Below are 25,213 nucleotides of genomic sequence, written 5' to 3'. Positions count from 1 at the left end.
TTGGACAAGACCTCAAAATACAATCAATGCCATAAAATCCTTTCCTTGGACAGCTACAGGGAATAAGAAAAACTCAAAGCTCACAGTTTCAAAGGCTTTCACTGTATTTCCTGGTGTGTTTAACAAAAGTCCAGGGGGGTTCTGAGAATGGGGCTCAGCAGGGAGAATTATGCAACCCCCCAAAACATAACTGACTGGTCAATGTAACGGTAACCAAAGGATTTATTCAAATCCAACTCCTGCTGGGCCCAAAGTCAGCCCTCTCCAAACAAAGCAGCTGGACAGGCCTGTGGAACACGGGGAGCAGGGAGGGAGGTAAGCTGCAAAGCTTTCTGGAGTTAAGTGCTCAAGGGCTCTGGCACAGCTCAAGGGTTCACTTTGACCAGCTGTTCCCAGGTAACACTCCACCTTGGCCCTGCCTCTGCGAGGATTTTACACCTTTTTTCCAAGCATACACATGGCCTGAAGGTGGGAAATGCCTCAGTTCACTTCCACTCAGGGCTTCCATAGGGGATCAGAGAAATCAGACCTGACTTTTTCTCTACCCAACTCATTCACACGGAGGGGGAGGCAGCAGCAGAGAAAACAGACATGGTTTCCTATAGCAGGTGAGATGAATCGACAATCCCAACTCTCAGCAGAATACAAGCTCCAGCTCAACTACAAAATACAGGAGACACTGGCTGAAATTCTCTGGTCTGTTCTGCATGGCTGGAGGGAGGCCTTGACCTTGATGAAATGCACAGAGGCTGAAGCCAGCATTCCTAGGGAGTCCTATCAGTTTCTGAGCTCCTTGCAACGTGAATATGCCTTAGCTTTGTGTTGCATGAACTCGTGGAGAGTCTCCATGGATGGACCCTCATTGCTGGCTGCCTTCCGACACCTGCAGTAGGCAGAGGCAATGCTACCCCTTCCCTTCTGGGCAGCTCAGTTACCGTGTGAGTGGAAAGATTCAGTTTTAATCTGGTGTTTAATGATTGATTTTTATGAGATTAGCTCTGTCTAGAAGACATGCTTTTATCTAGCCCCTGTGAAAAATTCTACAGCCTCTGGCTACAGCTGGTCAGATCAGTCGTAGCCATTACTTCTAGCATCAGAGTCTGTGAATTGAAATTGGTGCCCATCGCTGTAGTGAAGAAATGTGAATTACAATTACATGGTTTTGCTGACTCTGGTTTGAATGTTGCCTTCTGCAGCTATTCCATTCTGAACCAGTAACGGGGGGTAAGGGGGAGGGCGATTTCCTGCTAGTACAAAAATCTAAGATACTTGGAAAAACATCTGCAGAAATTCCTAAAAACGAATCTTCCCAAGTCGATTTATTGTGGTCAGTAAATTAAGAGGTAACAATTCATAGAAAACGCCCAACTGGGTTTATCTATCAAAGCATCACAGAAGGAATTTTGCCTCTTAAATTGTGATGGTCCTCTGTGCAAACAACATCCGATTCCCACTCCTTTCTGTCTGGATAATATAAATGCACACACTGTAGGATGCTTGGCTTGGTTTCCAGAAGAGAAGTTTAATCTAATTTACATATTCCTAGGTACATTAATAACCAGAATATGCCCAATGAAAAAAGTTAAAAGGTAAATTCCTTCCAAGCTCTGCTCAGCTTGGGATTCCAAATAAAAATGAATGCTCGTTATTTCTACACAAAACTAGAGTTAAAAAAGTCGAGGTTCTATGCAGCTAGACATAAAAAGCAACAGCGAGCAGGGCTGTGTGGAGAGAGTCCAGGTTCTCCTGGAGAGCGCTGGCGACCGCCCCTGCTGCTGTTTTGGAGTCTGAATTGGCAGGAAAAGTGTTAGTAGCACTCAGCACTTCCCCAAAGAACCCTGGAAGCCCATGCCCGCCATTGCGCCTCCTGGGATAGGCTTGGCTGGTATTTACACACCTGAACTCAGGCAGGAGTTTACACACCCACCCTTCAGACAGGTGGGGTAGGAGGTCGCACTGCGGAGACCTTAAGACATTCTACAATTGAAGGCTAAGAAAGGAAAGGAAGGCAGCGTGCAGCCTAAAGCTACCCCTTCCGCTCGTGGTGGGTCACCGCCACGGGAAGCTAACAGCAACAGGAACCCGCGGGGCACTGCACAATCTCAAGTGAAATGGTTAGGATGACAACTGGACAGCGAGAAGTTGGGGGGAGGGAAAGAATGAATGTAGACATTACGAGATGGGTGGAGGATCAGTAAATCCATGACTTGCCATTTAATGTGTGGGATAAAGTTGACCAATGATGTATTGTCTGGTGGAGAGGGATGGATAACATGCAGCGCAACCCAATAAGAATGGATTCTGACATCTACGTGAACTAAATTCATCATCGTCTAAGGAATCGAATATAATTAACTCTAGGGCCATATACATAATTAACAACATTCACCATCACAGACAGAGTTGCTTTCTCCTCTCTCCCTCTCTTGTTACAGATGGCCTGATGGACCGTCACGTTTGCAATTCTCATCGAAACCTGAATTGCAACAGAGCAAACACGCACTCCCCTCCCTGGGACCAGAATCTCTGGACTAATCTGCATTCATTAGAGGGATCCCCACAATCATCCCCCTTCTGCAGGGAGCTCCCCTTCCTGGATGGGAAAACGAGTCTCATTTCACACTCTCCCTTCGTGACAGGAGCGTGTCCAAAGTGTGTCAAGATTCTGTGCAGCAGCCTCCTCGCCGGCTTCATGGGACCCCCATGGGGTCCCGTCTCCAGTCTGTATGGGTTGTCTCCCCCAAGAGAATGTCTTACGTCACGTAGTGCTCAACGCTGGCACTCCCATGCTATGCGAGTCAGCACAGGAGAAGCTGGGCTCCGGGAGGCTGCAGAGCCCAGCTGTAAGAATTTAGCTACCTCCCCTTGGTAACCGTCTGCAGCAGAGTCCTTCAGCATGCTCCTTTGGAAATGTGCTCGTACAAGAGAGGGGCAGAGGGATGCCGGCCAGCGGGCTCCGTTACTGAGCCTCAGCTACGGCCTGCACCTCGGGGGCCTCTGGCTCGCTGCGCAGGGGGTCGGCTTTGGAGAAATTCATTTCCAGGATGTGTCGCTGGAGATGTCGCACCCACTCCTCCTGGATGGAGAGAGGACCCTGGAACTCCACCTCACAGAACCTGCACGCAAGGGAGGGCAAGGGGGAACAATGTCAGACCCTGGATGAGACGCTCATTGAATATTCTATTATGGCTCCAGTTGGGACCAGTCCTGTTGTTCTGGGCACTGCAGCCCAACCCTAAGGAGCAAACTCTAAGGAAAGGGGATGCAGATGTGCGCAGTGCGTCAGAGGAGGTTGTTTAATTAACTGTCAGGACTTTGCATTGACTGTCAGGCATCCAGAGAAACCAGTCTTGGGGGAAGCAGCTACCACTGACCTCAGCACCAGACAAAGACAAACATGGCCCTTTCTGGAAACCAAACGTTACCTTAAACTCCACACATGGCAAATGCTAGGAAGGACCTTAAAGGAAGAGGGGTCCCATAGCCAGGACTGGCTGTAGTTACACAGCATGAAGGGGCTCGAAGACTAAAGGCACTAACGGCAGGCTGAGGGAAGCTGCTGGCATTAGGAATCACTGTGAAATGCTACACGTAGGTGGGGTCTCTCTACATGTACTGCACAGTCACTGCCAGGAGTCCATGCCCCCAAGGAGAGAGTGCTGTGGACTGGGTGCCACCCAGTACTCCGGATGGGGAAGCATGGATCCCTCTCTGCAGACATACCTGCACTTCAGGGTGTAGATGTTACCCACAAATTTCACCAAGGATGTCTGCGGAGGCCTGGGGACCAGCGAGGGCACTGGTCTCATCCTGGGTGGGGGCTGGCGAGCTTCCTCCATTTTCTGCTGGAAGTCGCTGGCCTCCTCCTCTCGGGAGAGGGGGGTCTCTGGGGGTTTGGCTTGTCTTCGTTCAAACTCTAGGGCAGAAGAAGCATCTTCAGAACACAGCACCATTGGCAGACACATGCCGCCCAGGCTACAAGCTTGATGCTGAGCTGCAAGGGCCTACGATGGCCCCCCCTGCTTCCCATCCGAGGGGACTGGCCGTATGATCCCACCATGGGCAGTACGTAATGGCTGGGGGAGAGGAAAGGCAGTGGCAGATTATTGCACTGGCCCATGGGGCCTGTGCCCAGGGGCCTCTGGCAATTTGGAGCCCCTGGAAAAATCTTCCCCCACCACGGCCTCAGGGGTGGAGGAGTTTTCACTCCCAGCGGTGGGGGCTCAGGGCCACGGGGGGCAAAAAGGAGCGAGTGGGGGCGTGGCCTCAGGGGGAAGAGGTGGAGTGGGGGTGGAATGGGGATGGGACTACAGGGCGGAACAGCATGGCGCCATAGGCGGGCCCATGGGCAGAACGGGGGAGGGGCTCCAAGCTTGGAATTCTGGCCAGGGCTGAGAACTTCATCGTGGTCCTGGCCGGGGCCAAGCTCTCAGCCCCCCCCGCCTCAGGCCATGCAGGGAGAGGCCAAGCTCCCAGCCCCCTCCCGCCTGGGGTCCACAGGGGGGCTGAGAGAAGCAAGTGGGGGCATGGCCTCAGCCGGAAGAGGCGGGGCAGGGGGCTAGCCTTCCCAAGGGGGAGCTTCACCTGCTGCGCATGGATCCCACCAGCCCTCACCAACAGGAACTGTGTCATCACGCAGTGGATTGGCTGGGGAGGGAGGACCAGGAAACACAGGATGCCGACTGCCTGCCTGTGGGCTCATCCTTCCCTCCCTGGGGGTGGTGCTCTGGACAAGGGTCTCCCAAGCTTTGCCAACCCACAACACCCCCAGAGAGTCCCCAGGGTAAAGGTGTTTGCATGCTCCTGCTTGGCAGTGAGTTCAGGGGCAATAAGAGGTGGCTCCCAACTCACTGTTGATGTTCTGGCGATGCTCCTCCACCTTCACCAGTGACAGCGGAGAGGTGACCATGGGTCGCTCGCCACCCCCACCACTGCCCCTATCCAGGAGTTTGCTGGGCTCACTGTGCCCCATTTCGCCCACCAGGCTCTTGCTCATCAGGGGTATGGTGCCTGGCTGCAGGCCCAGGGGCAGCCTCTTTCCTGTGCTGTCCTGCTCCCGTGAGTGGGATGAGTTGCGGAACTTCTTGGTAAAGGGCCGACCCCCCTGGATGTAGCTGCGATAGGCTCCGGCCTTCTGGGGCCTGTGCTTGATCCACTCACTCAGCGTCTCGATGGGTGAGCCGTTCACACACCACTCAGTCACACCAAACTGCCGCAGATGAGCCCGGGCATGGCTGGCCAGTGCCTTGCGGTTCTCGAAGTAGAGGCCGCAGAGCTCGCAGCAGGCTTCACTGGCTGGAGACAGAGAAAGCAGGGAGTAAAAGCTTGCAGAGAGCCTGGGAAGCAGATGGCAGCCAGCAGGGCACCACCCAGCAGCTGGAAGGCAGAAAAACACTGGGGTGCTACGATGCAGCAGGAAGGAGTTGCTTGCTCCCTGGCTCTCCCCCCAGTCCTTCTCCTCCTCCGTGGTGCCTGTTTGGGGCGGGGCGATAGCATTTCCACAGGCTGTGGAATCTACTTTGGAGCTTACCCTTTACCATCTGTAACCTACAAAATGGCTGGATCTGTCACGTGACCCAACTCCCCACAATCCTTTGCATCTGCAGAGGGCTGTGGGATGAAGTGGGCTGCATGATGATCGTTGGCCATTCTGTGGGTCACAGACCACTAGCCCAGGCTGCCCAGTAGTGAATTGCGCTACTTTGGTTACACGGTGTCCAGAGACCACCGTCAAAGCCCACTGAGAGCTGCAGGGGGTTTTCAGGCCCGTCTGGGTAGGGAGGCAGCTAAACTAATCCTGCGGCCTGTGCCCTGAGGTGGTCTCACTGCTTGATCAGCCAGCTCCCTCTGGGTGTTGGTCTGCTCTGCAGCTGGGAGGCTACTTCCCAGGGCAGGTAGACAGACAGGGGCTAGCTTTGCTCAGGCTAGTTCTTACAGCAGTGTAGCTGGGAATAGCACAGGTGGGCATCTCTGACTAGCCATCCGGACACATACCAGGTGGTCTGGGCAGGTCTGTATCCAAGTGACTAGTGTGAGCCATTGCCCGTGCTTCCCCAGCTACACTGCTATGGTTAGCCGCTCGCTCCAGCAGAGCTAGTGCAATGACCTGTGCTGGGCAGGGCTGCAGTATAGATGTACCCAGGGTAAGGGCTCAGAATATCCTCTGGTACCAGACAAGCTGCTCTTGTGACATGACAGGTTTGTGGCACCAGATCAGAGGCCCAGAGCAGCGGACTCCTCAGTCCTTTTATGCTCCCTTGGTTTCTGGGCATGGGGTAGCAATGGAGGAGACAACAAAGCAGGAAGTCTCTCTGCTGGGAAGTGGGAAGGAAAGCATTAACATCCCAGCAGGGTGCTACCTGTCCCCCTCTCCATGGGATACAGCTCAGCAGGGCTCTCCACCCGCCCATCCCTCCCTATAGGATGGAGCCCTGGCATGGCACTCCACTGGGCCCTCTGTGAAGGGACACAGCCCCTGCAGGGCCGGTCTCCCCCGCCATGATGGAGCCCTGGCACAGCTCTCTGCCTGCCCCTGCCCCCACTTACATGTGTGCGAGGGCTTGTCATGAGCCGCCTTGGCTTTGAAGGGCAGCTCAGTCTGGATGTAGGTCTTCTGCTTCACTTCACCATGGCCCCCAAGCCGCTCCTCCTGCAGTGGCCGCTTGGCGGAGAGTGGAGTCAGGAAGCCCCCGTGGGGTTTGCTGGTGAGTGGTGAGAGCGAGATCTCCCGGCTCATGCTGGAACCACTGGGGCTGGGCTTCCCCGTCCTTCCACCCAGCGGGGAGAGGGACATGGCCTGCAGGATTTTCCCAGGGGACTTGAGGGCTGCACCTTCCTCTGACATCGGCTTGGGGAGCTCAATGCTGGAAGCATGGGGCTCCTTCTTGATCATACAGGGCTTGGACTTCTTTTTGAGGATCTCCCGCAACGTGTCGATGGGTGAGCCATTGACAGACCACTCGGTCACCCCCATCTGGCGCAGGTGGGACCGGGCATGGCTGGACAGTCCCTTCCGGTTCTCAAAGAACTCGCCACAGAACTCGCACCGGATGTCCCTCACAGGGTCAGCACGGGAGGCTGCAGGGGGCAGAGACAGAGAAGGGAGTGCCTAGGGTCCCCAGGCAGCATCCAGCCAGACCCCTTCACACCACTGGAAGGCTCACCAGGCAGTGCAGACTGGCATCCCCCCGGCAACCTGCACACCACAGAAGATCTAACAGCAAAGGCTGGCGAGCCACACCTCTGCTATTGCAGCCCTCTATCCCCGTAGCAAGGAGGCACTGGGACAACATGTAGATTAAACAGCTGCTAATATTCTGCCACACCTATAATGGGGCACCTGAGGATCTCAAACCACGCTACCAACACTGTCACCCCCCATGAGAGATAAGTGTGATCCCCAGTTAACGGATCGGGAAACAACGTGCCCAAAGTGGCCAGTGGCAGAGCTGGGAACAGAACCCAGAAGTCCTGACTCCCAGTCCCCTGCTGTGCCCAAACACTGATTTGTTTACCCCCAAGCTCTTGCCTACTATGGCAGGTGATCACTGAAGTCAAAGTCACCCCATCATGCTAGCAGGAGTGCTGCTGCTCACACTTACAGAGGTTCAGGGGGGACATCTCCTCCCGTGGAGACCAGGTCCTGTCAGATGGATGGGGCTCACCATGGAGGCTCCCAGATATCATCTCTCGCTTGATCTCCATTCTCATTTGGTCTTGTTTCAGTTTCTTCTGAAAAGAGGGAGGGGCCATCCCTGGAAACATCTTTCTGGCTGTTGGGGGAGGGGAGGAGGTAGGCGAGTGTCCCATGGGATTTCCTGGCTGCTGGACCTTTTTGGGCATGGAGGGCACGTGAATCTCTCCTGGGCTGCGAGGCTCCAGCGATCCCATGCTGCCGATGACGGTCTTGGTCATGGCTTTCTGCCCTGGGGCTGGTGGGTTTGTGGTGCCACCCCGGGGCTGAGCTCTGCGCTTGAGGATCTCCCGCAACGTGTCGATTGGGGAGCCGTTGACATACCACTCGGTCACCCCCATCTGGCGCAGGTGGGACCTGGCGTGGCTGGACAGCCCTTTCCGGTTCTCGAAGTACTCTCCACAGAACTCGCACCTGATATCCCTCACAGGCTCCGATCCAGAGGCTGAAACAAGGAGGGGAGACGTGCATTTACTGTAGTACCTGGCAGGCGCAGCCCTATGCCATCGGGGCACTGGGACACTAGCAAGATCATCCCCCCCAACAGGACAGGACAAAGCAAACACGCCACACGCCAGAAGTCAAGACAATGGCAAAGCTGATCCCGGAACAAACTCAATGAAAGGAATCAAACCATCAAACAAACCCTGGGAAATGCAACAGGCAAGGGCAGTGCAGGGAGGACAGAGCACAGGGCAGGCTTCGATGGCGGGGCAGAGAGCAGGCACTCTCGGTGAGCCTAGACACAGCAATCGCTATGGCTAGAGGCCTTGCTAGGAGCTGTGGTCCAGGAGGCCTGGGAGAATACAGTCACTTCAGTGTCTTCCTTTGTGTGAATGTCCTGCTTGCCCAAGGCTTTAGAAGTGGGTGTCTATGTGTGCTGAATGCTGAGGGAAGGAAGGGGACCTGCAGGCATGCTAGAGCCCGGATGAAGACATACATTCCACGTTTGTTTGAATCTCCTTCCCACAGACACTGGAATGATCTGTCCAGTAAGCCTGGCAACCCAGGTTTGTATCACGCACTGGCTTGTTGTCCACCAAGCAGCTAAACCAAATGTGTCCTTGTCACTTTTGGCTAATCAAAGTGCTGAGCACTCTTCCTTCAAATGCAATGTATCCTTAACCCCATCCCCTCTTGGCTTCTGCAGATCTCCTGCCTGCAGCGTGATCCGGGAAACCCTGATTTCTCAGTGTGTGCTTGGACGGACCAAGAGGAGTAACACGACGCAGTATATATTTTTTGCCACCATAAGCAAGCTGCAGTCTGAGCCATGCAATCTCCAGGAGGTAAATGCTTAGCGATGAGCGGGTGCAACTTACACATCGTCTTACAGGCTGCTTGAAAGGGGGAAAGCTTAGCAGCCAGTCAGCATTAAATCACCAGTTTATGGAGAAGAGAGTTCACAAACTTGCCACAGTCCCTGATCACCCCTCCCCATCTGAAGGGGAAAGCAGAACCTGCCCCCTTCTCTGCACCAAGGTAAGGGGAGAACAGAAACAGATACCCTTCCCCCCGGCCCAGAACGGGGACCAGACTCAGGCCAAAGGCCTGATGAATGCTGGCCTGAAATGAAAGGACAAGAGAGGTTGATTCCCCCTCTGCCAAGGACAGACAGGGCAATTTCAACCCAAGATGAAAACACCCAGCAGTGGGCTTTCTAGCAGGGTCCAGGCACTGAGTCACCATGACATACTGTACAGGTTAGGCCACCAAGTACCCTAGAAAATGCAGCAGTCTCTGTGTATCAAGCAGCACTGAGAGAGCTCAGCCCGCACAAGGCGACAGGCGTTCTGCAACATGAGAGCACCAAACAGCCTGGCCTCCCCTCCCTGATCCGGGTGGTCAAGCAGTCAGAACCTGTTTGACTCAAGGATTCCTGAATGGATGGTGCCCAAGTGGGTGCCTGGTGTTACCTGGGAAGGGAAGGGGCTGGGCTCTTTAGCTACTCAGGACTGAGGTAGGAACGTGGTGTGTGTGCCTGGCTGAGGATGGACACAGAAGCTGTCTCAAAAAGTGGTGTGAGAGCACTTTATGGGGAAAAGGAAAATTAAAGGGCGTGCGACCAAGAGCCCAGTTTATTCTGTTATTGCCCTGACACAGAACCCAGGAGTCCTGACTCCCAGTCCCCTGGGCCACACTCCATCCCAGCACTGGGAACAAAACCCAGGAGTCTCGATGCCCAGTTCCCTGCGTTAGCCAAACAATGGTGAAGGCTCGATAGAGAGTGGCATCAGGCCTTGCTTAATGTAAACAAGGGGGAGAGGAGGAGGGAAGAGGAGGCAGTGATGAGAGAGAACCTACAGAGGTTGAGTGGAGACATCCCAGCATCTGAAGCCCAGTACGCGCTGGAGGAAAGGCCCTGTTTTCTTTGCAGATTGGCCTCAGCTGACAACCTGTGGGTTTGTGGCTTCAGTTTCTTGGAAGGTGGAAGGGAGTGAGGTGAGAGGATGGCTGGCTGTTTGCCCAAAGGCCTTGGTGGAGGTGGTTGTTTCATGTCTGTTGCAGGTACTGCTGCTGTGCTCTTTGGGCTGGGTCTGTCCGAGCTCCCAGCCTCCACTAATGATTTTCTCTCACTAGGGAGGAGAGAGGAAAGACGGCTTTTGAAGTCTTCATTTTGGATGAGGTCATTTAAAACATCAATTGGAGAGCCTTTAGCATCTGGATCATTCACTCCCAGGTGTCTCAGGTGGGCTCTAGCATGACTCGATAACCCCTTTCTGGTTTCAAACCAGGCACCACATAACTGGCAGTCAATTTCTTTGCCCGAGTCACTATCTACAGCTGCGGAAAAAAAACACATTGATCATAATACATACGGTCACTGAGGAGAATGTCTTTCAAGCACCAGTTACAACCCAAAAGGGACTTGGTTCAAGTGGCCTGGGTTGTCTCTCCAATGAGAAGTTATATGCTGCGTCGTCTAGAGATTTTAAACAGGCAGACCTAAAGGAAAGGTAAATCATCATACTGGCCCACGCAGCATTGCTGCTGCTCCCTGATGGTTATGCTGAAATTCCATCAGAAACCTTGACTTTCAGGGCTTCTCCATCACTTCTGTGTCTCCATTTACAACATGTGCCAAACAGCTTTAGAAGGTGGTAGCCAAAGGCTGTGCCCAGTAATCAGGGATCAACATTTTATTTTCTGTTTGCTGGCCCAGGTGCAGCCTCTGGAGAATGTTACTGCTCCTGAAAACCTGTGTGTTGCTTCTCCAGCTAAGCAGTCCTTCCCATATTACTTCAATAGCCAATATCCCATGAATTGCTACATTTAGAGATTAGCGCTTTACACCATTTGAAAGCTGGAACTCCAAAGTGTCAGATGGCATAAGGCTCTAGTTTCAGCTCTAGCGGACCTCAGCGGTACCAGCTCCTACAATCAGGTCAGATTTAAAGTTGGAAAAAACAAGAAGATAATCAGAATGGAGTGATTTTAAATTCCAATATTTTGCGACAGGATGGGACTAAAAACAAAGCTTTAGTGTAAGTGCTAAATGTCTGGTGTTCCCTAGCCCCAGTTCTTTGCAATACCAAACCTTAAACCTATACTGGGCACACAGGCTCCTCACACTACCTGTGCTCCTTTGACACTGGTACAGAACTGAATACAACCAGCTCCAGAGCATTTTCTCTCCCCATCCCTGCTGAGTAGCAAGGAACATCTCAGACCACATTTTAAACATGATCTGATTTTTAAAAGGGATTTCATTTTAAGAAGTTGGTGACTTCCACAAGGCCATGCATGGCAAGGCTATCCCACAGGTGGTACCAAGAGATTAACGAGGGCTGGGATTTTCTGAGGGAAAGAGCCCTCACTTGAACAGCTAAGAGTGAAGACTGGAACACTGTTACTGAGCACGTGCAGAATTGGTGCGTTGATCATTACAAGCTCACAAAGTTCATGCAAATTTCTGCAGCAAAACTGCCATATGCGCTTACAGTGGCAGTCTCTTCCATGCAAGTCTATGAATGTCAAGCAAGCACATAAGATGTCAAGGTAATGACAAACCTCTTGATTTGAAATCTGCACTCTGGTATATGGCTGGCTACTCTCCAAATTGCCCAGCCAGACCCCAGCAGCCTAGGTGAAGGTTAACACGTGGGCCCTAATATCAATGGGAGCACTGACCACTGCTGTCTCAGTGACTTGGATAACTGAGAAGTCTAGGCCTGGTCGTCATAACTGAGATAATGAAGATTGGTACACGAGGATGCTAAGGCATGAGACAGTCACTTTCCCAACTGTTTCTTTCAGCAGAATAAGAGCAGCAGAATCACCCACATCTAATCAGACTGGATTCAGGGCTTTAGTGCTCAGGTAAACTAGGCTGTGGAAGAGTTCTCTAAGTGATACATGAAGGTCAGTCACCCATTTGGAATGACACAAACCTTGATGAACAATAGAAAGGGGGACTGGGACATGGAACTGTTCGTCTGCAGGGGCCTGGATAGGATGGCTGGTCTGTGAAAGTCCAGATCCAAACAGATGATAGACAAGACACATCAGCACAAGTAGGACTGATTGCCGCCTTGCTGCAGAGGGTGGGGACTGGATGTGCCACAGAGGCCAAATTCCCTTTAGTGCTAGAGGAGGTTGCTCCAGGTCATACCCGGGACCCTGGGGAAAGGGGAGTATGCAACAGCTTGTGCTGCTGCAGCCTACTTCCACGGAGAGAGGAATTCAGTCTAGTCCTGTCAGATCAAAACTAATGTTATGTGAAAAGTAACAGAAGTTAGGCTCCAAACCATACTCTGCTGAGCTTAGCTATGGCAGCATTTACAGTGTGTAAATCCATGGGCTGCCTGACACAGGAGATCTAGCAAGGAGTGGAGTGCATGTGCGTGGGCTAGAGGAGAGTGGGTAATTTGTTGTGTGTATTTAGGACTATTTCCAGTTGCCAATTCCACAAGCAGTCAGCACCCGATGCCTCACTTCTTGCTCAGGGTTAACAGACACTGAACTGCTGCAGCCCAGTTTGGACAAGAGCTGCTGAGAAAATCCACCTGTGCTTTCTATGCAGAACTGAAGAGTCTTCTCAGAACTCAACCACGCCGCGTTGCACAGTCGCTGCACTGACTCAGTCTGGCTTACGGGGTGTCTCAGCTCAGATTTTGTAGAAAAGGAAAGCTAGTTGGTTGGCAAACTAGTTCAGACTAGGATTCCTCCCGGCTGGCTGTTGTATCCCCACAGGGCACTGCAGGGAACAGTTATACAGAGTCTAGGAACAAAGCTGGAAGGCAGCAAGTGGCATCTTACAGGAGGGTGCCCTCTGGGAACTCCCCTAGGACTCCCCTCCAGGAGTAAGTGGGGTCAGGCGCACGGCTGATAGACTTGCTTAGCCCTCAGAACAGAGCTGGGGGGATGCCTGCTGCACGCATGGAGAGAAACAGCAAGATGGACGACCAATTTGGCTGCCCTGGTACAAACACACAGCAAAAGCAGCAAGAACAGGGGTCTTTGAGGAGGTGGCCTGCTCCACTTCTCTGGCTTGAGAGAAATGTGGTAGGAGCTGGGGGGGCAGTGGAAAGCTGCAGGTGTAGCAGGGGCACTTACTTTACCCAGAACTGTTTGGGCGGGGGAGGAGAGAAGGAACGAGGAAACCCTCACCAGCTAAATCAGAAACAGATGACAATCACCTCCCACAATGAACTATTAGCACTCATCCTCCAGAGACAGGAAAGGAGCCGCACGCTTGTCAGCAAGACACACGGAATGCAGTCCAGGACCAAGTTGGGACTCACTGCCCTGTGGATGTTTGCAAGGCATATCCAGATTAGATGGCAGCAGCCCCTATGGGACCTTGCTGGAAAGCTGCTGACAGCTACACTGAGTCCCACCCACGGCTGAAAGACAGGAGAGCCCTGCACCCATTCTCCTCACAGGGCAGCGAAGGGATGCCTTGTAGCAAGTTACCCAACAAGCCAGCAGCATTGAGTTTTGGTCAGCAAGTTCCCAGACACTCAGCTCTCCTGCCACATATATAGTGGGAAACATCAAAGGTAAAGAGACTCACTTAGATTTAAGGGCCCTTCCTCCTCCGGCTGCGGCCACGGTGCTTTCGGAGAGCTCTGCAGGGGGCTCAGGGGCAGCTTGGGGGTCTTGTCCTCGGGGTGTTTCGGAGGGGGGGATCCCGAGAGCGTGGATGGCACTTTCTTGAGGAGGGGGGATCCTGGCTGCGAAAGGCTCTTTGAGGAGAAGCCTGGTGGGGACTTGATCGCTTTGTTCACCGGGGGATCTGGCAAGCGATCGCCTGTCTTGCTGAGCGACAGCAGTGTTGGCCGTGGGGAGCTGCCTGTCCCTTCTTTGGGGGAGCTGGATTTTTTGCTGAGTGTTGGGGACAATGGGCTGCTGTCAGGTTTGCCTTTCTGCTTCATCAGTTCATAGAGCAAGTCGATGGGAGCTCCACTGCTCTCGGACTCTGCCACGCCAAGCTGCCGCAGGTGAGAGCGAGCGTGGCTGGACAGGCCTTTGCGGGTCTCAAAGCAGGCGCCACAGACCTCGCATGTTGTGAGGTTTTGAGCTGAAAAAGAAGAGCAGCTGTTAGCGAGTCACAGAGCTCCACAAGATGCAGCGCACAATCCCTGCACGTTTCATGCCGGGTGCCCTGGGCCTCAGTGCCTGGAAGCAGCCCCCGCATCCTAAAGTGCTACTCTAAACTACTTTAACTCCCAAGACTACTTAAGCAAATGTAGCTATCTTTCTTCTTGCCTTGTCGCCACCTATCAGACCCCTGCACTGTGAGCACTCAGGGGCAAGGACTGCCTTCGGTCCACTTGTCTCTAGAGCACCTAGCACATTAAGGCGCTGACCAAGGCCTCTGGGTATCAGTGCAACCACCAGCAATAAACTGGAAGAAGCTGGGGATGAGGGGGAAGCAGACAACACGTCAGGCATGAGTCTGCAGTGTGATACGGCAGAAAAAGGACAACAGATCTGGGCCATCCCCCTACAGACGTTAACTTTGCTGCTCCCCTTGCAGTCCCTTTCCCCTCACAGTTTATTATTCTTTATTGTATTGCTTCTTAGGTTATAGTGTAATTCTCAGGCCAGGGACCATGGGTGACGTTTTCAGAAGCACCCATGTTCCTTTTCAAAATGGTACCCGAGGGGTTTCTGCTGTCTGTACAGTGCCTGGCCCACTCTGGGACCTACAATAAGGGATATGGTGCAAACTGAGCTGGCACGTTGTATACATTTCTAGGCATCTCATTATCAGCAAACCCACAAACTGGAAGAAACCAAGGGGCTGGAGGGACTCAGTTATGAGGTCAGACTAAGACTGTTTAAGTGAGTCCTAACAAGGACAGAGAAGGGACATACCTGCCTAAAGACATCTGAAAGGTGCAAACACCCAGGACAGAGAGGAATCATTTACAAAGTTATAAGAGTGTAACTAAACCAATCTCTTTCACTAAGGGCAGAATTCAAGACAGACACCAGGAAAAGCTTCCTGATCATGCAACCTTCTACTTGCGCTGAATCACCTGCTATGGGAGGTACTGGACAAACCCACGTTTGGAGTACTGAAGGTATCATGGGAACTGTCTTGGTTGGCAGTAGAGTGGAGCAGATAGCCTAAGAGGCCATGCAATGCTCCATCACAATGTGTGTTGTTTGGCAAATTGCCTATGACAGCTCTGATCACAATAAGGTGCTGTAGTCTGGGACCTCTAGCCTCCAGGGCCACACTAGAGTACTAAGAACAAAGATGGCAGCAGTCCCCTCCAATTTATTCATATTAGAGCCAGCCCTTCAGTTCATGGCAAATTGCCAACATGACTCCTCACCACAGCAATGTGTGAGCACTGCCCTGCTCCAACAGGACCATCTTTCATTCTATCATCCCATGCACTGAATAGGCGCAGAGGCCCAGCCTGCCTGCCAGCTCCATTCCTTTCTCAGAGAGGGCACATTTGATGTTGTTTTGAATGAAGAGGGATTGCAACAGAAGAGCCCAATGGTGCTAATCCAGTGATTTTAAGAGAGACTACTTGAAAACTCCACCTGTTGCCCAAGGCAGACTAAAACCCCAGAGTCTCTTTCTGCCAAGTTATGATGAGGATGGAAGAAGTCTGAACTGCAAGTACATCAATGACCTTCCCACATCAATGACAATTCCCCATAATTCCGGGCAACAGGGAAACAGCCAAGGGCAAGGAGTTTTCATTTATTTTTAACATGACTTGCTGTCTATTAAATCACAAACAGGAATGTGGGGTCTGGGTAATCAGGAACAGGAGCCAATAAAGGCCTTGTCCTGTTCTTATATCCTTGGAGCAGAGACCATCCTCTTAAAGTTTTGGAAAGTGACTGGCACACAGTAGGTGCGATCACCAATAAATCATCATCATCGAGCTCTTTCTTTACGGACATCTTCCCATTTTGTCATGCCCACTAGTTTGCTATTGTAGGGCCTCTCTTGTGTGCTGGTTCATGACTGCAAGATGCCTTGTAAGTGATGGAATTGGGCAATAATTTGTTCATGTAAGGAAAAAAAAGCTTAATTTTTTTTCCAATGAAAATTACATGCAATAAAGAACAACAAAACAAGGCTCCCAGGGTTCCTCTGAAATAGCTGAGAAAAGTGCCTCTCCCTCAGTACGAGAGGCCAGCTGCTACGGAGATGAATTACAGAATGAAGTTGAGCCATAATCTGAAAAGCACTCACTTTTGGAATCCTGGGAGTCTGGCTTGTTTCCAGGAGGCTCAGGAGACAGTTTGGTCCCTATTCTGTTTGGAGTTTGATCCAATTGCCCGGCGGAAGTGCTCTTCTTTGGGATGGGTGGTGACCCCACTTCCATGGCAACCATTTCTTCTTCCTCAGAGGCCATAACTGCCAGGGAGAGAAGGAAACATTCAGTCTGAGCTGTAAACAGTAAAGCATTAATGAAACTCACTCAAGGGGAACAGTGAATAAAGGTTAAACCATTCCACATTTGATTAAAATAACCTACAAGTTACTCATTAGCTCAATGTTATCAGCCAGGCACCAAGAATGGAAGTGAAAAAATATCCCAGTTAATACTATATATTAATGGAAAAACAAGTTTTTGATAGGTAGGTTTACAGTAAACAGATGCTTTTGGAGCTGGATCATTAAGAGAATAGGGACTATAGCTCACGGATGCAAATGCAGGGGTCAAGTCATCACTGCATTGGAATATACAGAAATCCACAGTGTAAGCTTAGAATCATAGAATATTAGGGTTGGAAGAGACCTCAGGAAGCCATCTAGTCCAATCCCCTGCTCAAATCAGGGCCAACACCAACTAAATCATCCCAGCCAAGGCTTTGTCAAGCCGGGCCTTAAAAACCTCTAAGAAAGGAGATTCCACCACCTCCCTAGGTATCCCATTCCAGTGCTTCATCACCCTCCTAGTGAAACAGTGTTTCCTAATATCCAACCTAAACCTCCCCCACGGCAACTTGAGACAATTGCTTCTTGTTCTGTCATCTGCCACCACTGAGAACAGCATAGCTCCATCCTCTTTGGAACCCCACTTCAGGTAGCTGAAGGCTGCTATCAAATCCCACATCACCCTTCTCTTCTCCAGACTAAATAACCCCAGTTCTCTCAGCCTCTCCTCATAAGTCATATGTCCCAGCCCCCTAATCATTTTTGTTGCCCTCCGCTGGACTCTCTCCAATTTGTCCACATCCCTTCTGTACTGGGGGGGACCAAATGTGGACAAAACATTCCAGGTGTGGCCTCACCAGTGCCAAATAGATGGGAATAATCACTTCCCCCGATCTGCTGGCAATGCTCCTACTAATACAGCCCAATATGCCATTGGCCTTCTTGGCAATGAGGGCACACTGCTGACTCATATCCAGCTTCTCCTCCACTGTAATCCCCATGCTTCCATGCTATCAGCAGTGACTCAGGGAACAAAGAGTGTTATGAAATGATGGTATTCGCCACAGAGTGTGAAACACATTCCATATCTTCTTGTCTCTAGACTGATAGGACCGATAAGCCTCAGCCATGAATCAGGACACCACTGAGCCTGGCATTGTACAAGTACAAAACAAAAAGAGGGTCCCTGACCACTTCTTTGTAGCTAGTGAGTTGTTAGTTTACATAGCATCACTGATATCCATAGCGTTTTACAGTCAAGCCAACAGGTCCCGGCCTTGAGGAAATTACAATGCTGCCAACAATTCCTACTGTGTGTAGCACTTACTATCAGGACATCAGTAAGACAGTTCATAGCACAAGGACTATGCTGAGTAGTGTTTACATTACAAGGTTAGATGGCTGAAGGCACAAGAAGTGACAACCACAGGGAAGAGAGAACACAACTGGATTGGTACATTGCTTCGGGGAGAACATTAATTACGGACAGTTGGACTGTTTATGTTGTGTTTGTAATATTTGCTTTATTTTCATTGAGAGCCAGCAGGATAGGGGAAGCACCTAGTGGCACAGCTGAGCTTACTGAGAGCAAACTGGATAAAAAAAGTTTTGAAGGGGTATTTGAACGGAAGGATGCCTGGAACAGTAGGACAGGGACACTGTACCAGGCACAGAGATCAGTTGAATCCCAAAGAGGAACAGACAGAAAATATTAAAGATGACATGAACAGAGAGGACAACGGGAAATCTCCAAAATAAAATGTGGGAAGTTTATAAAAATCACGTATTTTACCTACTTCTAGAAGCCATAAAACAAAACAAAAACTTAACGGTTGTTTAGAGAAAAACTGCACTGTAACACAAAAAGGAATTCATAGCAATGTGCCCAACTACAGGGGAGTAAGCCACTGCTCTTTAAAGGGCCTTAAATATTAAATGTGGTGTTTGGAGTGTTGTAGCCCAGGATATCAGAGAGACATGGTGGGTGAGGTAATGTTTTTACTGGAGCAATTTCTGTTGGTGAAAGAGACAAGCTTTTGAGCTGAAGAAACGCCCTGTGTATGCTCAAAAGCTGGTCTTGTTCATCAACAAAAGTTGGTCCAATAAAAGTTATTCCCTTTAGTTAAAACAATCAAACAGGAAGCTGTCATTTTGACAGTTTGGAAATGCAAGGTAGGGCTTTAGCTGCTTTATTATATAACAGGAAAAGGCTGATTCTTTCAGTTATGCTAAGGTAAACTGCTGCATAGATTTGGTTTTTATGGTTAGTTTTACAGATTAAAGTGACTCAAGCCTTTTCTTTTGGTTAAATTTAACTACAGAGCTGTACTCTGAAAATTTCTGAGGGTGACATCAATTTCCTCTGTTCTGTTTCATATCCTCAAACTGAGACTAGTCACTTTCTGCAGAAACACTTCAGCCTCATTCACTAGCCAGAAACACAAAACAGGACAAGAGTTTTTAAAAATGATTCAAAAACAGTGTCTTTTAACAGGCTCTTGGTAAATATTGATGTTGCTTCCTGAGATTAGTGCTTGGGCATCATGATGATGCATAAAATCCTACAACATGAAGGGATGCGTCTGCTTATATGGCGAGGGCACCCAAAATTTATATCAGCAATGACTGACATCCCCCCCCATTCCTGTCAAGAGTTTGGAAGAGTTAAAAACCCTCTTGCTTCAAGATAACAGGCAACTGCTACCTTTGGGGTTTAGGAAGTAGCTTCCCCCATAGGCAGGTTATTCCACAGCTCTCCATTACAGGGTTTCTTGCACCTTCCTTTTAACAGCTGGCACTGGCTGCTGTCAGGAACAAGAGACAGGGCTAGAGGGCCCCATATCTGGACTAGCAAATCCTCTGCTCCTAGATTCATGGTGTTAGAACTACTCCTCACTGGGAGGGCACAATCAAGGAAAAAGAGACCATGAGAAAGGGCTCAGACCTGGGAACAGCTACCCCCGACCCCAGAGGGGAGCCAAGTTTGTGGTCAGGGTAGGGGGCAGTAAGCCCAACCTGTCAATGTGGAGGAGCAAAGAGCTGAATTGAGGGTGGGAGAAGGCAATAAGCCCAAACTGTCACTATATTTGGGGGAAGAGGCACACTGGGCACAGCTCCCCAGGGACCAGGGTGAGCCAGGTGTACTGGTAGAGAAGTAGTCAGCGCAGCCTATTAGTGCAGAGGAGCACAGCAGAAAGCACAGCCCCATGACACCAGGAAACCAGTGAGCCTGGCCTGTCAGTGTGTGAGAAGCAAAGAAATAGGCAGAGCCCTGCCATAGTGGGGGCGATCTGGAAGGAGGAGTGAGAACAGTGCTCCAGGCATCCTGTCAGTATGTGTTTTGTACGTGGGAGGAGCTGAGCACGGCCTCCTAGGAGTGAGAGAGGAGGCAGAGAGGGGGGCAATGAGCCTGGCCTATCAATGCAAAAGGGGGGGCAGGGGAACGGAACTAGGTGCAGCCCCTAGGGAGTGAGCCCAGCATGTCAGTATCGGGGGAAGCTGGACACAGCCCCCAGGATGAAGACAGGGAGTGCACTGAGCCTGGTCTAATAGCGTGTGTACTAGGCACAGCTGGGGGGAGTGAACCCAGCCTGTCAGTGCGGGGGGACCCAGAAGCAAGCCCAGGCTGTCAGTCTAGGGCAGGGGGAACAAGCTAGGCACAGCCCGCCAGGACACCGGGGATCACACTGAGCCCGGGCTGTCAGTGCAGAAGGTGATCTGGGCAGAGCCCCCGGGGTGGGGGCAGGGCAGCGAGCCGAGCCCGGGCTGCCCGTGCGGGGGGAGGGGAGGCGCTGGGCAGAGCCCGGGGGTTGGGTGGGGGAGCAGGGAGCGCGCTAAACCCGGGCTGTCAGTGCAGGGAGGGGGGTGCTACCTGGAGCCACGGGGGCGGGGAGCGCGCTAAACCCGGGCTGCCTGGGCAGAGCCCCCGGGGGAGGCCGGGGAACGCTGAGCCCGGCCTGGCGGGGGGACGGGGGCGGGGACAGACTACAGCGAACTGCGTCTTCTCCCCCAGACCACTCGTCCATCGACGGGAAGGGCCAAGGAGCGGGCTCAGACACCTGGTGAGACCCGGACCCTCCACCGCCGGGGAGGGGGGAGTCCGGCCTGCTCCCTCCAGCTCCCTCTCCCGTCTGGCTGCGGGCTGGGTGGGGCCGCTCCCGCCGCCCAGGCCCGCGGGTGGAGCGGGGGGTCCTCACCGGTCTCGGGCGCCGCCTCCAGCTCAGGCTCCCCGTCCCCGCCCTGCTCCTGGGGCCGCGGCGGCGCCGCCGCTTTTGTCACTTTCAGCGGCGAGGCGGTGGAGGCCGCCATCTTGGGTCCGGCACATGCAGGGCAGCCACAAGGCGGGGCAGCCGAGCGCCGAGCCACGGGCCGCGCCAGGTCAGGCGGGGCAGCCGAACACCGAGCCAGCCGCCTCCGAACCAGGCCCCACAAAGCCAGACAGGAACAGTCACCTGCCGAGCAATCGATACCCAGCCCTCGAGGCGGGAGCGCAGACACTTGCCACGCACGTAGGCAGGCCGGAGCAGAGGAGAGCCGAGCTCGCGTAGGGCCCACAGGCCCAGGCGAAGAGCCAGGCTGTGGAGGGCCCCAGGGGGCTGGCAGGGGCTTTGAGGCCGAGTCTGGCTGGTGCTGCCTAGGGCAGTGTCAGGTGGAGTTGCCCCCACCATGACCCCCTTGCCTTCTGCCGGCAGGACGGCACTCCAGCCTTGGCAAAAAGAAAAGGAGGACTGGTAGCACCTTAGAGACTAACCCATTTACTTGAGCATAAGCTTTCGTGAGCTACAGCTCACTTCATGGCAGCTGTAGCTCACAAAAGCTTATGCTCAAATAAATGGGTTAGTCTCTAAGGTGCCACCAGTCCTCCTTTTCTTTTTGCGAATACAGACTAACACGGCGGTTACTCTGAAATTCCAGCCTTTGGCCAACCGGTGCTTGGGCATCTCTCCCGTGAGGGGCAGCCCTGCTGAGCCCAGAAAAGGGGCCCCCTTTCCCCCACTCTTGGCTCATGCTATAGGTTCCTGCATCTTCACCTCCCCGGTTACTGAAATCCTAGTTCTCCCTCCTGCCCCTGGTCCCTTACACCACTCGACTTTTCCCCACATGGCCCGGTATGCTGCTAGAGCTGGCTGCACCTGTCCCTTTCCCCTGAAGCAGGCTCTCAATGGAGGCAGACTGTCCTGCTTGGCTCGTCGCAAAGCCTGGCAGCAGGAGGTTGATAGATGGCTAATGTCTCTCCCCCTTTTCCTGCCTGCAGTGCCAAGAAAGGCTCAAGAAGGGAAAAGGGCAGGACAGGCCCCCTCACAGCAGCCCCAGGGGACAGGCAGTCAGAACTGATTTTAAATCCCATGCCAGTCTGCTAACATAGTACAGCAGGGACAGCCAACACATCCCTACTTACTGCAGCTCCTAGAATGCACTTCAGCATTAATTGCTCCATGACATGTCAAGAAGTGGCTCATTTTGGACCTGCATAAATACAAGGAAAAGAAAGTGCCCCACCCCTCTACTTCCCCTTTTTAAGAGCCAGAGAATGGCCTGAACGTAAGGGATGCTTTGCTGGATTCGGAACCACAAGGCAGCTAACAAGCCTTAATTCCAAATCACTCATTGTGCAATGTAAAGAGGAAATGATTTGCCTTCACCAGGAGAAGAAATACAGGTGACTTTGACATCATTCTTAAAGAGGAAGTTACTCACCTTGTGCAGTAACAATGGTTCTTCAAGATGTGTCCCGCTTGCGTCCCTGTGCTGCTGCTCAGAGAACTTCGGTAGCAGTATCCCTTCGGCCCGCACATGTGCTATCCGCCCCTTGTGTTCTGCCACAAGGCTAACCAGCGCTGCGCAGGCAAACCCCCCTCAGTTTCTTCTCTACCATAGAGTCCTTGACAAGAACGCCAAAGCAAAGGGGAGGAGGGTGGGTCATGGAGCACCCATACAGACACACATCTTGAAGAATCGTCGTTACTGCAGAAGGTGAGTAACCTCCTCTACTTCTTCAAGTAGTGTCCCTATGGGTGCTCCACTGTAGTTGACTCCCGAGCAGTATCCCTAATGGGAGGCTGAAGCTTCGGAGTCGAGTCAGTTATGGATGACAATACTGCGGAATCGAAGATAGTGTCGGAAGCAGTCCCCGGTAATTGCATAGTATTCTGCGAAGATATGTGCAGATGCCCAGGTTGCTGCTCTGCAGATTTCAGAGATAACTACATTCTTGAGGAAGGTGACAGAAGAGGAAACTGACTTCATGGATCATGTGCATATTCTGGATGGAGGTACGATGATGTGACCTGATTGCTTTGTCTGATACTCTCCAAATGGGTCTCAAACTGTGTCTGGGATGATAGTACTGGGCCTTTAGACCTTTCTGCAGTGGAGAGGAAAAGTTTAGGAGATTTCCTAAAGGCCTTCATCCTGTCCAGGTAAAAGGCCAGGGCTCTTCTACGTCTAGTGTGTGCAGAATAGTCTCCCTGTTATCACAGTGAGGCTTAGGGTAAAAGGTCTGGAAGTAAATCAGCTGGTTTATGTGAAAAGACAAGGTCACCTTGCAGATTAACTTTGGGTGCGGTTTGAGAGTAACCTTATCCCCAAAAAATAATGTATGAGTGGGAAGTGACATAAATGCTCTCTCCCTTATTCTCCTTGCTGAGGTGAGTACCACCAAGAATACTGTCGTCACAGACAGGTTTTTGACCGAACAAGGCGCAATGGGTTCAAAGGATGGCCCACTCAGGCTCTTTAGTATTAAGTTCAGATTTTATGTTAGGGTGGGCTGTCTGGGTTGAGGAAAAAGGTTTACTGTACCCTTGAGGAATCATATGTAGTTGGGTGTGAGAGCACTGAGTATCCCTCTATTTGTTGATGGAAGGGTGCTAAGGTCACTAGGTGAACTTTGAGTGAGCTAAGAGAGAGTCCTGATTTCTTGAAAAAAGAAAAGGAGTACTTGTGAGCTGTAGCTCACGAAAGCTTATGCTCAAATAAATTTGTTAGTCTCTAAGGTGCCACAAGTCCTCCTTTTCTTTTTGCGAATACAGACTAACACAGCTGCTACTCTGAAACCTGATTTCTTGAGAGTCAGTATATAATCTAGGACCATTGGGAAAGTAGCAGATGTTGGGGAAATTTGTCTTGAATTACACCAAGTCTGACACCTGGTCCACTTTTTCAGGAAAGTACAACAGGTAGCCAATTTCCTACTATATAGGAACACTTCCTGTACCTCCTCAGAGCAGAATCTTTCTATGTGCTGGAACCACGAAGGACCCAACCTTGAGTCAGAGTATCCGCAGGTTGGTGTGGAGAGTGCGTCCTTCGTTCTACAAGAGGAGACATGGAGTGGGTTGAAGGGAGACAGGTGGACACATTGCCAGTTGTGACAGCTAAGGGTACCATGTTTGTCTCAGGCAGGAGGGAGCAATCAATAAGACATTTGCTCTCTTTTTTATTTTTAAAAACAGATCTTTTGATAATAGAGGGAACTGGAGAAAGGTATATACAAGGTCCTTGTCCCATAAAAGGAGAGCATCCCCTAAGGAGTGCTGTCCGAGGTCTGTTCTGGAGCAGTAGCATGGACATTTTTTGGTCAGGTAAGTGGCTAAAAGGTCTATAGTTGCTTTCCACCACTGTCAGAAGTAGTACTGTTGAGTTCATTTCACATTTGTGGTCGTGTGGGAACTTGCAGCTGTGACTGTCCGCTATCGTGTTTAGTACTCCTGGAAGGTATGCTGCTGCTATTGTGACACTGTGGGAAATGAACCAGTTCCATAGCTTTAGTGCTTCTGTGCAAAGGGAGGGTGATCTGACAATTTATGTAGTACATGTATGCTATATTGTCTGTCAAGACTCTTGGGTGTGTATCTCTGATTATCGGAAAGAAGTGGGTGCAGGCATTCCTGACGGCTCTTGAGTTCAAGGAGGTTGATGTGAAGAGACATGTCTGTGGATGACCACTTGCCCTGTGTCGTAACATTGTTGAGATGTGTGCCCTACTCTATGAGGGATCTGTTGGTGGTGAGAAGTAGTGATGGGGAAGGCTGTGAGAAGGGGATCCCTGTGCAGACATTTGCTGGGTCTTTCCACTAGTCCAGGGAGTGTTTAACTTTGGTGGGCAGTGATAGAGGTTTGTCCAGTCTGTCACTGTTCGGCCTGTAGACCAAGCTGAACCACGTTTGGAGGCACCTCATGTGAAGTCTGGCATGAGATATCACAGACATGCCTCCAGCAGTATGCCCAAGGAGTTGGAGGTAGTGTCTAGCTGATATTTGAGAGTTGGTTTGTACTGCCCCGATGAGCGTGGACAAGCTTTGGAACCTGTGCTGTGGTAGGAGTTTCATTGCCTGTAATGAGTCTAGATTGGCTCCTATGAACTCTAGGAGCTCTACAGGGGTGCACGTCGATTTTTGGATGTTCATCTGTAGGCCCAGATCCATGACCAAGTCTACAGCTGTTTGGTTGGCCCGAAAGGCCTCAAAGGAGCAGGCTCTGAGGAGGCAATTATCCAGGTAGAGGCAGATCATAATTCCCTGGGAGTGTAGGTGAGCTGTCACCATGGAGAGGACTTTGGTGAATACTCTCAGAGCTGATGAGAGGCCAAAGGGGAGTATTCTGTACTGGTAATGGTCCTGACCCAGGATAAATCTGAGGAATCATCTGTGGGAAGGTAA

The 25,213-nt window shown here is 51.5% G+C and overlaps 1 protein-coding gene across 12 annotated transcripts in view; it reads right to left on the bottom strand.

Moving 5' to 3' along the window:
- Positions 1-1,302: 1,302 nt before the first annotated feature.
- The window catches only part of WIZ (WIZ zinc finger), a 158,150-nt gene continuing 134,239 nt past the window's right edge, over positions 1,303-25,213 (bottom strand). For 9 of the 12 annotated variants that reach the window (XM_075121638.1, XM_075121640.1, XM_048834216.2 and 6 more), the window contains 8 exons: positions 16,365-16,529; positions 13,710-14,216; positions 9,998-10,477; positions 7,602-8,138; positions 6,547-7,077; positions 4,852-5,295; positions 3,724-3,916; positions 1,303-3,116 (listed from right to left, as the gene is read on the bottom strand). In XM_075121638.1, the coding sequence (XP_074977739.1) occupies positions 2,960-3,116; positions 3,724-3,916; positions 4,852-5,295; positions 6,547-7,077; positions 7,602-8,138; positions 9,998-10,477; positions 13,710-14,216; positions 16,365-16,529 (3,014 nt within the window). In that variant the 3' untranslated portion in view covers positions 1,303-2,959. Of the gene's footprint in view, positions 3,117-3,723; positions 3,917-4,851; positions 5,296-6,546; positions 7,078-7,601; positions 8,139-9,997; positions 10,478-13,709; positions 14,217-16,364; positions 16,530-20,749; positions 20,911-25,213 lie in introns of those variants that run through there. The other 3 variants (XM_075121642.1, XM_075121644.1, XM_048834228.2) reach the window with 2 other exon arrangements.

Source organism: Caretta caretta, chromosome 20 (assembly GCF_965140235.1).
Source record: "Caretta caretta isolate rCarCar2 chromosome 20, rCarCar1.hap1, whole genome shotgun sequence".
Taxonomy (NCBI): domain Eukaryota; kingdom Metazoa; phylum Chordata; order Testudines; family Cheloniidae; genus Caretta; species Caretta caretta.
This window is presented reverse-complemented; position numbering and strand designations above follow the sequence as displayed.